Source organism: Sinocyclocheilus rhinocerous, unplaced genomic scaffold (assembly GCF_001515625.1).
Source record: "Sinocyclocheilus rhinocerous isolate Xijiao unplaced genomic scaffold, SAMN03320098_v1.1 scaffold72, whole genome shotgun sequence".
Classification (NCBI taxonomy): domain Eukaryota; kingdom Metazoa; phylum Chordata; class Actinopteri; order Cypriniformes; family Cyprinidae; genus Sinocyclocheilus; species Sinocyclocheilus rhinocerous.
Genome location: NW_015628351.1, coordinates 1,072,371 through 1,085,742, shown reverse-complemented (window position 1 = coordinate 1,085,742; position 13,372 = coordinate 1,072,371). Strand labels below are relative to the sequence as shown.

The following is a 13,372-nucleotide window of genomic DNA, read 5'->3' as shown; positions in this document are numbered from 1 at the left end:
TAATTAATCAGCTCCTTTTTGCTTATATAACAAATATTAATAAAAATATATTAAAATATATAATTATAAATTAAAAAAATATTGAAAAAAAATAATAAATATTAATGAAAATATTATAAAAAACAAAACATATATAATAAAAAAAAAAAGTATGTTATACATTTTATGTGAGGTCCCCCATGATTTTAACTATTAAAAAAGAAACTGTTCTGGAAACAGCCGCTGATAATTAAAATCCATATGAAAAACCATAAGCAGATAAGGCCACAATGTGTTTATCTTATGATATGAGGATCAACGCCTCCAAAGGTCAGGTTTCATAGTTCATACAGGAAAAACCTGCCTTCTCGGCTCTAAAAATTAATAGGCATTATGAAACTAAACGGAGAACTATCTATAACACAAATTTGCCATTATGCATAATGCTGCATATTTTAGAGATTTTGCCATAATAGTTGGATGAAATGTCTGACATCATTATTCTTCATTATTCAGAAATGGGTTACATTTAAAGAAATGCGCTATGCAGGTCAAAACCTCAAATCATTTTTGGGTGAACTATTCCTTTAAGAATACTCATATAAACTCATACTCATATACAAATATTAATACATCATTAAAACCTACACCCTGTGATGTGGTTCATTTTATCTTAGTATTTTCTTACTTAACCTGTGTGAAAACATTAGTGTAAACAACTATTCAGGTTTTTGCTGTACAAAATTTTGCTGATCCACAGCAAAATACTAAATGCCACACACAAAGGTATTTATTCTGCAAAACTAATCACGTTAGAAGGGAAAACAGGGTATAAAGCATTTTAAAACACCTTTGACAGCATTTTAAGATAAACCCATAGGAACAGAGCACAATGACATAGCAGTCCATTGTCTTAGAAGCTCAGCCGCTTCGCCATGGCTATAACAGCGGAAAACTGGCCTTTATATATTTAATCTTATGGAGGTTCCGAGATGCGAATCGATCTTGAGTGAGGTTTTCCTCTCTAGTTTGAGAGACATCAAGAATTACGGTTGAAGAAGCATTAAAACATCCCTTCAAGGTAAAACAGGAATGGTGTTCATCGGTCTTGTCTCATTTCCACCCAGAGATCTGCATTGACTCCTGGATCAAAAGCAATCTTATTCAAGCCTCAAGAGTAGTCCATGTTTATCTGTCAAGTGAGTCCCACTTCTGCCAGAAGAGCTTCTAACAAATCCCTTTGACCTTATGAGTCAGTGTAGGGTATATTGAGGCAAATTGGAAAGGATTTTATTTAAATCTGTCGTTGTCCTCAATGATATTTCATTTCCCACCCTAAACAGAGCACATTTACAGCCTTAAGTGGTTTAATGTCAGTCACTGTAAATCAATGTCAAATATATGTCATGCGTTTGAAAAAAAATCTCTTATGCTCGCCAAGGCTGCATTCATTTGAAAAATACTACAAAAACAGTAATGTTATTACAAGAACAGTTTTCAGTTTTAATGTATTTTAAAATGTACTTTCTCTAGTCATTACTCCAGTCTTCAGTGTCACATGATCCTTCAGAATTCATTCTAATATGCTGATTTGGTGCTCTGTTATATTATTATTATTGGTGGTTAAATACTAAAGCTCTTTTTATTATCTAATATTATTGCTTGAGAACCAAATCAGCATGTTAAAATGATTTCTGAAGGATCATGCGACACTGAAGACTGGAGTAATGACTGCTGAAAATTCAGCTTTGCCATCAAAGAAATAAATTGCAATTTAAAATATATTAAAATAGAAAACAGTTATTTTAAATTGTAATATTTCACAGCTGTTTTACTGCAGTTTTAATCATATAAATTCAGTCTTGGTGAACATAATGGTGATATTTCTTTGAAAAGCAATAAAAAATCTTGTCATATCAGTCATATTATATCAATATCGTATCATATCAATTGTTCTTAACTGAAAGTATTAAAGTGTCTATCACTTTCTCATACTCATTTTTTCCACCTAATACAGCATTAGAACTGTTTTCAACTCAGCAGTTACCACAGGTTCTGGTTGCTATACAATATTTAGTTTGAGTCCTTATTAAACATAAACTTTCGCCTCAAAAACGTTTCCCCTCAGCATGCATGAATGTTATGTGATTGTCCCATGCACACCACCTTCAGTCGTTGAGAAATGACACATCCCAAAACTAGGGGTCACTGTTGTGCTTCAGTGGCACTTTTAATAAAACAGACATTTTATCTTCACAACAGCAACGTCTGGACATAAAGAGGAAGAGAAAATTGGGTCAGGGCTCTGTGTGCTGGCAGGCTGGTTGTTCTTGTTAGAGTTTGGAGTAGTTTAAAAGCAGACCAGGAAGGGCTATTGGACACAGTGTAGGGAAGACAAGGCAAGTGCTAGCAGTTCTCTCACATATGACGGATGACGTTCAAAACAGCAAAAAGAGCCCTGACCGCTCATTTCAACCGTCCTGCACTCTCCTTTATTTACAGATAAAATGAATACATTCATTTATTTCACGTAGTAACAAAGCTAATCGATAATTTTTTAGAGTGATCTCTTTTTCATCCATCCAAAAAGTTCACATATCACATATCAGCATTCAAAATTCTTTCCTCTTTATGTTTTTCTCTCTTTTTTTACAGTTCATGACTCGTCTCTAAGAACTTCCTACTCCCGTGTTTGCTTAAATCCCATAAAACAATATGTATAACTATTTACAAGAGCATTAATCTCTAACTATACCATCACAAAACCATAACCACCACCCTCCCACCCCACCCGCTTATCACCCCCCTCCCAAAAAGTTGTATTCTGATGAAAAAGCTAAAAAAGGTGGGGGGAAAAAGCAAGGAAAAAACATGAATTGACTCCCAGTGTCTCACAAAACCATTTCTTGCATCCTCCCCCATTCTAAAAGTGCATGCCTAGATTCAGCAATTGAAAATAAAATGCCTGTACAGAAAAAAACAACTTTCTAAACCATTCGCCAAATGTGGTGAATGTAGACACAGATCAGCATATTGGCAACGATAATCTTCTTTCTTCTTTTGGCAAATACTCAAGTGGTTTTTGAAGGTCTAAAAGATGTAGTGGAACAATTAAAGTGGGTCTCTGAGGCAGCAGCTGGTAATGGAGCAGTTTTGGGGAAACTGCCGTTAAAGTCAGAGGTGGCGGGGGCTGGGATGACCATTGTGATAGAGCTTCTGCTTGATGTGCACCATGTTTCCGCTGGAATCCTCCAGCTGCCGGAGCTGTGCGCGTCTACGGAGGTCCCGGAGGTTGCAGAACTGTGGCAACCACGACCAGGAAGGGGTATCTGTGAGCGGCACAGAGAAAAAACGCATTAGCATCGGTCAAACGGCGGAGTTCCATACATTCCTAATGATTAAGCTAATGAGTTGAGTTAAGAAAAGGAAAAAATGTACAGCTTACAATGAACCAGCATGTCTACACAATGTGTTAATGGAAAGAGCGTGTGGGTCCAGATGTGGAGACCGGGGTAGAGGTGTAGCGAAACCACAGAGAGTTTCTCAGACAGCCCCACCCCTCACAACTAGCCCTGTTGGAAGTGTGTCAGTGTGTGTGCGAGGGAGGCGATGGGGGAGTGGGGGGTTATTTATAGCATTCCATGGGTATGCCATCCACTAGGACTGTCGTGAAGGGTATACAGAGGAAGGCGGTGAATAAGGGTTTTTTAAGCATTATAGCTGGATCAAAAGAAATGGAGGAAGAGTTCAGTGAAGAGCTGAATATTAAAGGGATTCAGTAATAGAGAGTTCCTTTGTTTAAACAAAAGAAAGGTAGGGGATGTTGGTCGTACGCAATCATTATTAGCACTATTAGCACTTTTATAGCAATATTAAAAAAGTAAATGTATAAAAATATTTTATTGAAATATTAATATATATTTCCTGGACCACTAAACTGGTCTTAGGTAGCACGGGTATATTTGTAGCAATAGCCAACAATACATTGCATGGGTCAAAATAATAGATTTTTCTTTTATGCCAAAAATCATTAAGATATTAAGTAAAGATCATGTTCCATGAAGATATTTTGTAAATTTCCTACCGTAAATATATCAAAAGTTAATTTTTGATTAGAAATATGCATTGCTAAGAACTATTACAACTACTTCATTAATATTTAGATTTTTTTTTTGCTCCCTCAGATTCCAGATTTTCAAATAGTTGTATCTCGTCCAAATATGGTCCTATCCTAACAAACCATACATCAATGGAAATCTTATTTATAAGAATATATATCTATATATATAATTTTATTACTACTGTACTTTTCATTTTAGGTGCTTATTTTTATTTATTTATTTTCAATGATTGTAACTGTTTCATTTCTTTGAAGGCTGTTTTTGGGTTGGTTGGGGAGAAACTGAAACTGTAAAAAAGGATGGTCTGTAACAAATAATTACATTCATTCTTCAAAATATGGATATACAGTACATATTCATAATATAATATATTAAAGTATTAATATATAAAACATTTTATTATTACAATGTAAATCAGTTAATGGATATATTATTCCTGAACTGAGCAGAAAATAATTATTAAAATGTAATAATAATAATAATAATATAAAATATAATGTATAAAATATTGTATTCTTAAAATTATAAGATTATTAAAATGTCAACAATATATAATATAAAATATATAACAGCTAAATGTATAAACTATTTTATTATTTAAATTATTACAGTATATAAATCAGTTATCAAATATATCATTCCTGAACTGAGCAGAAAATAATTATTAAAATGTAAAAAATAATATAAAATATAATGTATAAAATATTGTATTATTAAAATTATATAAGCTTATTAAAATGTCAACAGTATATAATGTGTGACCCTGGACCACAAAACCAGCCTTATGTCGCTTGGGTATATTTGTAGCAATAGCCAAAAATACATTGTATGGGTCAAAATTATTGATTTTTCTTTTATGCCAAAAATCATTAGGTATTAAGTAAAGATCATGTTCCATTAAGATATTTTGTAAATTTCCTACCGTAAATATATTAAAACTTAATTTCTGATTGGTAATATGCATTGTTAAGAACTTAATTTGGACAACTTTAAAGACGATTTTCTCAATATTTAGATTTTTTTGCTCCCTCAGATTCCAGATATTCAAATAGTTGTATCTCGACCAAATATTATCCTATCCTAACAAACCATACATCAATGGAAAGCTTTCAGATGATGTATAAATCTCAATTTCGAAAAATTGAGACTTATGACTGGTTTTGTGGTCCAGGGTCACATATAAAATATATAACAGCTAAATGTATAAAATATTTTATTATTTAAATTATTACAGTATATAAATCAGTTATCAGATATATCACTCCTGAGCTGAACAAAAGAGTAACAGCAACAGTCAAAGCAATGACATTTAATTCTTAAATAGGAAATCAGAGCTAAAATTTAAGGTATGTGCCTTAGTGAAGTGTATATGTATTGTGTGTGTGTGAGTATGACTGCACACTTACACGTCTCGCCAACTTGCCTTCTCTATCCAGCTCTTTGCCTATTTTTAGCGCTCGCACAGTGCAAGGTTGCAAGTCTCTGTGTGTGTGTGTGTGTGTGTGTGCTGGTGGGGGTGGGGGCATGACAGCATCTCCCTCCCGCCTTCATTTCCATCAACCTCACCTTCACTCCCTATCCTGGTGAGGCTAAATGAGGCTGACCTGCCATCAACGTCACAATTTCACAGCTGTGGTGTGCTTTACTAGAGGGGCATCCCCAGTATTTTTTCACTGGGTCATATCATATGGAAATACCATTTTGTGTTGGATATAAAAAAATACAGAAGGTTGTAATTTCCCTCAGTGCTACTCTGAATCTAGATGTGAACTGAACTGAATATATTTTGAATTCGGTGGTTGAATTAAAGGGACAGTTCACCCAAAAATAAAAATTCTGTCATCATTTACTCACCCGCATGTTGTTCCAAACCAATAAGATTTTGGCTAATATTCTAAACTTCAATATTTTTAATAAAACCTGAGAGGTTTCTGTCCCTCCATAAAGACAGGTAGCCAAAACTTAGAAGATCCAAAAAGGCCATAAAGGAATTGTAAAATGAATCCATATGACTGAGTGGTTTAAAAGAGATATGATTGCTTTATATTATGAACATTTAATTTAGGCATTTATTCCCATATTAACACACATACATAGAGCTTTGCTGTTTACCATATGTGATCTTTTTAATAAATCTGCAAAAATGTCAACAATTCTGTGTTTTTCTGTCAATATGGGGTGCTGTGTGTACATTAATGAGGAAAAAAAATTAACTTAAATGATTTTAGCAAATGGCTGCAATATAACAAAGAGTGAAAAATTTAAGGGGGTCTGAATACTTTCCGTACCCACTGTATGTGTTGATCATTGTTTAGATGTAAGTAAAAGCCTAAATGAAATCTGTTCGTCATATAAAGTGATCATTAAAATGCTCGATTCATATAGATTAATTTTACTATGCCTTTATGACCTTTTTGACCAATTTTCTAAGTTTTGGATTTTCTAAGATATTAAAATATCTTATTATGGGTTTTTTGAAGATTAACCAAAGTCTTTAGTAGTAGACGATGACACAATTTTCATTTTTTTAGTTTAAAGGCCTGTTCACACCAAGGACGATAACTATAAAGATAACGATAAAGATATAGTTGTAAAAATCATTCTCAATATTAAAGAATAGCAGAGTCCACACCACAGCTATAATGACAAAGGCAAAGAGAAACGATATCGTTGGAATCACTTCCAGAACGATTTTTTCCCAGCTGATGAACAATACAAACATTGACAGCCAATCAGAATCAATCCTGCTGTAACGAGCGGGAGATTTTAAAGCGGTAGATGAGCATGCGCTTAGAATAAACAGATGATATCGTTCGCTGGTGTGGACGCTAATATCGTTATCTTTATAGTTATCGTTCTTGGATGAACGGGGCTTAACTATCCCTTCAGTATATTATATATTACACAATGATCTGGAATACTTGATTCTGACTGGTCAGTAACTGCATTCCGCACTTTGATATTTCCCAATTTTCTCCATTTTCCAACTCTGAATAATCAGTCCACTCCTCCAGAACTAAAAGTGAATTTCATTTCTCTCGTATCACACCACAGACTCGCTCGCTCCTTCTAATTTCACTCAAACTCCTTTGCATTTCAGTTATTGATTGTAACGAAAATAACCTAAATTTTTTATTTTAATATTTTTGTAACGTTTTTCGTCTTTTTGCTTTTGTACATTGTAACGGAACACATTTCAAATTTCATGCCCACATATTTATTTATTTGGTGAGTATTGTCGGGTAATGCTTATTATAGCTACTCGTTGTCGCTAAATAACCTCTGACCAACTAGCCATCCCCTGACACGGAGTGTTTACTTACTAAATAGTTAGTGGCCACATAATAACCTATACTTTTTCAATTTATTCTGTTCTTCCAAGCAGTTGTCACTCTCCTTGACCTATAATAACCATCAAAAGTTCATGCGATGGATGAACACAATAATCATATTCAAACTAAAAGCGTTCCCTTTTAAGGCACTATTTACATATTCCGCCACAGCTTATGTACCTCTTTGCCCTCAAAGGACCATGGACAACTGTTATAAACAACTGCTGTGTTGCCTGCGATTCAGTTACACTGAGTGAATGCCTGCTGTTAATTTCTGTAGCCACAGTCTTCATCTTAATACATTCATTACAGGGGGTGATAATAACAGGGCAGAAGGGGAACGCTGACAGCTGATGAAAATGAAAAATATAGGTGTGTAAATGTTTGGTGAAAGAAAATTGAATTTTGGGAGTGTTTGGAAAAAAATATGTTTATTAACATAAAACCAATACAGTGGGACACATTTCAAAGATGGTTTTATAAATTTATGAGGATTTAATCCTATATAAATCCGGGTATATATATCAATCTAACACACCAACTGCTGATCGTTTTGTGAGATTAGCTGATCTGTCACTGTATATTATAAACACCAGTGATATATAATAAGTAAATGTACAATTTGAATTCTCATTCATTTAATTTCAGTATTTTATTCTTTAGGACACAGCTAACATCACTGTAAAAAAATATTTTTCGAAGTTGCAAATAAAACAAAGATTACTATGTTTTACAAGAATATACGTTTTCAGCCTTTTACTTTAAAATTGAATTTTTAATTCAATGTATTTCTTTGTAATTAATTGAGAAACTTACTGGCAATTTCTAAGTTAAAATTGTTTTGACACCATTTTTTTTTCAGTGTACTTTAACTACACAAGTGTTCATATCATCTCTAACATTTAAGGCACTTATTCTTCACATTAAGTGTTTGACGTCAATTCTTGAGTTTTTTTTTTTAAATACAGTAACTAGTGTTAGTACCTGAATACGTCCATTTAAATCCTGCACACAAAACAACACTCAACGACGTTTAACCTCAAAATGATCACGCGAAACAAAATATAATGCAAACTAACATACAAATAGCATTACCTCTGTTCATTAAATTAAATAAATTGTCACATGAGGGAAGAAAACTTGATTTTGATGCATAAAAATAAATGGATGAACACTCACTTACTCTATATAAGCTATAATTAAATTTTCTGTAACCAAATCTTGGTCTGCATATTGTTCCTACAAGCATATCCTTTGTCTTTTACATCTATCAACATAGATGCTTTTCCATATACTCTTGGTTACAATGTTCTTCCCACTCACCATAATAGCGACTGGCTCTCCAGGCCCTCACAGCACAGTGCAAAGCTCCATCCAGCCACAACAACAGCCAGCTGATACAGAAGCCCAGCAACAGCCCCAGCATGAGGTCCATCTCCTGTTTGGTTACACTGTCACTCACAAAGTAATTCTCAGACGAGTCCACGAGCGAATGGTCTCCGTCATATGGAATTACGTAGTGAACATGATGCCTAGGGCAGAGAGGGGAGAACTGTGTTTAGAGGCTTACATTCAGCAACAAAAAGTGATAGACGGGAACATTAAATATAAAATGATAAAGAAAACAATAAATAAAGAGATAGACAATGAGGACATACAATATTATGTCAGTTACACAAACGCTTGCTTTAATAATGCTCTCAGCAGGGTGGGAAAGCCAGCATTTCTATACTGATACTATTTGGATCCAACTGAGCTCAGTCAAGCTGGGTTTGTTGTCCTGGAACATATAAATGCACTGAACATATGGTTTGGCACACAGCTGTTACAAATAATGCATATTCATTTTTTTTGTTGCACTGTGTTGTTTATGGAGGTCTATGGGGAAAATGCTCTTCTTATATTTCAACAGAACTATATGCAAAAGTGTCTTTGATAAGGGTTAAAAGATGTTATGCATTTGCAACTCTTCATCTGGTTTTATGCAAAAATTACTGTATAGTGTACATGATACCTAATTTTATGTGTAGTACTATTTCATGTAAGGAAAATTGACTCATGGTGAGTTTGTATACAACTTACATGCAACCTTGATCCTTAGCAACATTACGCCTCAAAAGTGAAATTAATGTATTAAGTTTTGTTTTTCTATTATATTTTAGTTGAAAAAAATTACAAAAACTATTTTGAACTTCTCATTTTTTTAATTAAGAGGGAAATCTATAACAGTGGCAAATTTGGAGTAAAAGGTAGAAAAAAAGTCATTAAGATATTAATTTGCATGTATTAAAAGGAATTAAGAGAACACAGGTTTTGCACATTAGATATTGATAGGCAGAAATATACAGATATGCAGATGTTAAAGGACTGTATGAACAGATTAACACTTTGATAAATGCTATCTCTTAGTGACAATGATCAGCACAAATCATGACAATATGCTTCCTTTGCTTATCTATAAATTGGCTTTATGTTTCATTTATGAACAAATAATTCACATGAGAGTTTTACGTCTTCCTTCTGCAAATATCAGGACACTGAGCAAGTTTTCACTGACCATGACCCATTTATAATGCTCTTGGTCCTGAAATGTGACACAGAATATACTCTATGTTTGGAAAGAAATGTGGCATACATGAAATCATTAAGTTATTAACAGATCTTCACCAATTATAAAGTGTTAAAACATGCATTTCTAATTGAGAACAATTATGATATGACCTAATTTACTACCCTCAGATGTTCCTACATCAAAAACTAGTAATCAACAGATGTAGCTTGAACAGAAACTGTTGTGAAAATGATAACTAACAAGTCAAGCTTAAGTACATAAAAGACAAATAGTAATGATAGTCCTGTATGTGTATATAAAATACAAATAAGAGTATTTGTACAAACCTTTTTGTACTACACTAAACAACATCACAAAACTGCATTTACTACCATATGCATTAACTCAATGCAGTCCTTCTGTATTAAAATCACATTTTATTTCAGTAATATCAACGTGATTTTGTGGCCAACTCACGCACCCAAAAGAACAACATCTCTGGCTGTGCTTGGAGAGAAAAAAAAATCACACCTTGGTACGCAGAAAGAAAGAAAAAACACAAGCAGAGAAATCAAGGAGAATTCTCCTACTGGAACACCGACGCAAAGCAACAGTAGCTGCTCAGTATTGATAAACCATTCGAATTACGCCCAAATTATGACATAAACCCCGCTAATACACATATGAGGCCTTTAATGTGACAATCTCCGATTGGATTAATGAGATGAAATGGAAAAGACAGTGTTTCGGGGACTATAGGATAGCTCAGGCCTAAGAGCTGTTAGTAATAGATGGGAAAACCTGGCAATTTCTGACTCTCGTGCTAGAATTCAATTCATTATTAACGCTTGGGTTTTTTACCTTCCACAGTTGCAATGACAGACGCGGTCTTCCCCTCGTAAATGCGGTAAGATGTAGTTGTGAAAGCGGTCCAGGAGTGCGTTCATGTCCATTAAACACGCTATCGCCTGCAAAGAACCATTCGAGTCAACCGGGACATGACAAGCAGTATTGGAACACAGCAACCGCTACATGACCTGGTACTGTGACCACTGCAGGGGAAAATACACATTACATTTCCACATCAGCCAGTAATAGACACAAGTACTGTCTTAATGAGATTTCTAAATGGACTTTCAGCGGTCCATGCTCTCGTTAACCCAAGCTTTCACTTTGAAAATGACAGAAATGCTGTGGCAGGCGAAGGGTCTTACCATGACAACTGAAGCACCGAGGATCATAAAAATCATGGTGGTTGTGATCATATGCATCAAAACCTCCGAACTCGCCTTTCCTCTTCCCCAGTCTGTTCAACAAATCCGGTTAAACTAAAAACATGCCGTCCCGGGAGAAGACGCTCATGGATGCGCCCTCGCCGCTACACCTGCCTCAGTCCTGAGCGCGCCAGATTGGGAAGCGTTCTTAAAGCGCATAGGGTTAGGATGAGCAGATCTCGCTATCCCAGCGTATGAGCCTACACGCGCATTCACACGGTCTTCACCCACATCCAGCGATACGTTCCCCAGTGCTGCAGTTGAATCCGCCTCAGCCGTGCGGTTGGGAGGGAACTAGTCTGATTACTGATGCTGCTGCCTCTCTCCTCCTTCGCGTTCCGACGCCGCCGCTGGAAACGTCTTGCGAAAACGAGCGATGCCAGGATCAGCTAACATCAGTTCTCTGATATATCTGTCTAGGAGTTGACATCTAGTATACCTTAGATTCGTCGTCGAGGCTTTATTTGTAGAAATGTGTTGTCAGCTTTACATATCTGCTGCTTTCTCTACACTGTATGTGGCAAGCCGGTTTAACATTCATTTCTAAATATGGAACTAGTGCTTACATATATAAAATGTATTATTCAAACCATTCGAGTCAACCGGGACATGACAAGCAGTATTGGAACACAGCAACCGCTACATGACCTGGTACTGTGACCACTGCAGGGGAAAATACACATTACATTTCCACATCAGCCAGTAATAGACACAAGTACTGTCTTAATGAGATTTCTAAATGGACTTTCAGCGGTCCATGCTCTCGTTAACCCAAGCTTTCACTTTGAAAATGACAGAAATGCTGTGGCAGGCGAAGGGTCTTACCATGACAACTGAAGCACCGAGGATCATAAAAATCATGGTGGTTGTGATCATATGCATCAAAACCTCCGAACTCGCCTTTCCTCTTCCCCAGTCTGTTCAACAAATCCGGTTAAACTAAAAACATGCCGTCCCGGGAGAAGACGCTCATGGATGCGCCCTCGCCGCTACACACACACACACACACACACACACACACACACACACACACACACACACACAGGGTCAGTAAGAACTTTTGAAAGGTTTTGAAAGAAGTTTCCTATTTATTATTTATTTATTTGTTTTGATTTATTTATTTGATCAAAAACATGATTAAAACAGTACTAATATTGTGAAATGTTTTTAAACTTTAAAATAACTGCTTCTGTTTTAATATATTTTAAATGCAATTAATTTTTCTACATTTTCAGCAGCCATTATCCAGTCTTCAGTGTCACACGATCCTTCAGAAATCATTCTAATATGCTAATTTGCCACTCAAAAATATTTCTTGTTATTATCAATGCTGAAAACAGTTGTGCTGCTTTATATTTATGGAAATTATAATCTATGTATATATGAAGAGTTCATGTACAAAAGCCTCTAAGTGCCGTCTGAAATTTTCTTCTAAAATTAGCATTTTTCTCAGGCTCCTATAGGCTTGCTGCGATAGACGGTGTTTTCGGTTATACCAGTGTTAAGCCGCAACACTGGTTACGTGGTTTGCCTACCGCGGCACCGCCCCCCACTGTCGTTTAGATTTTTTTTATAGTAACAAAAATAATTTTGACTGAAGTTTTTTTTAAACATTCGCTTCTTATTTATTTGGTTCCACAGTGTTTGCTGATTACTTTATTTAAACTTTGTGTATTTTATTTATTTTATTTTACATCAAGGTGTATATGCCGTGCCTCCAAGTTTTCCTATTCGTTTTGCTAATAAACATTCTATGTTTCTTATTTATTTTGTTCCACAGTGTTTGCTGATTTTCAGTTTTATATACCTATTTAAACTTTGTGTAGCCTAAGTAATTTGTTATTTTATTAGGCATAGGCCTATATGGTGTATTTTTATTCGTTTTGTTAATAAAAGTTCTGAGTTTGACGTTGTTGTTGCTTGAATTGAATCAACGCCGAATTGCCCCTATTTTGAAAGTGAAAGTAAAATGCGTACGGAGCTTTTTCAAGCTATTTGAAAGCCAAGAAATCTGAGGAAAAGAGGGAAACTCAAACAAATTAACCCCCCCCCCCCCACCCCGGTGCTATTTTAAAGATCATTATTTTGTGTATTTGGTGTAACAGAATATGTTGA

At 35.1% G+C, this 13,372-nt stretch overlaps 1 protein-coding gene across 3 annotated transcripts in view; it reads right to left on the bottom strand.

Moving 5' to 3' along the window:
- Nucleotides 1-2,186: 2,186 nt before the first annotated feature.
- The window catches only part of LOC107737534 (transmembrane protein 240-like), a 17,357-nt gene continuing 6,171 nt past the window's right edge, over nucleotides 2,187-13,372 (bottom strand). The window contains exons 1-4 of one of the 3 annotated variants that reach the window (XM_016549039.1): nucleotides 12,083-12,239; nucleotides 10,845-10,951; nucleotides 8,756-8,964; nucleotides 2,187-3,308 (exon numbers count right to left, since the gene is read on the bottom strand). In XM_016549039.1, coding sequence (XP_016404525.1) covers nucleotides 3,154-3,308; nucleotides 8,756-8,964; nucleotides 10,845-10,951; nucleotides 12,083-12,139 — 528 coding nt within the window. In that variant the 5' untranslated portion in view covers nucleotides 12,140-12,239 and the 3' untranslated portion in view covers nucleotides 2,187-3,153. Of the gene's footprint in view, nucleotides 3,309-8,755; nucleotides 8,965-10,844; nucleotides 10,952-11,197; nucleotides 11,762-12,082; nucleotides 12,240-13,372 lie in introns of those variants that run through there. The other 2 variants (XM_016549038.1, XM_016549040.1) reach the window with 2 other exon arrangements.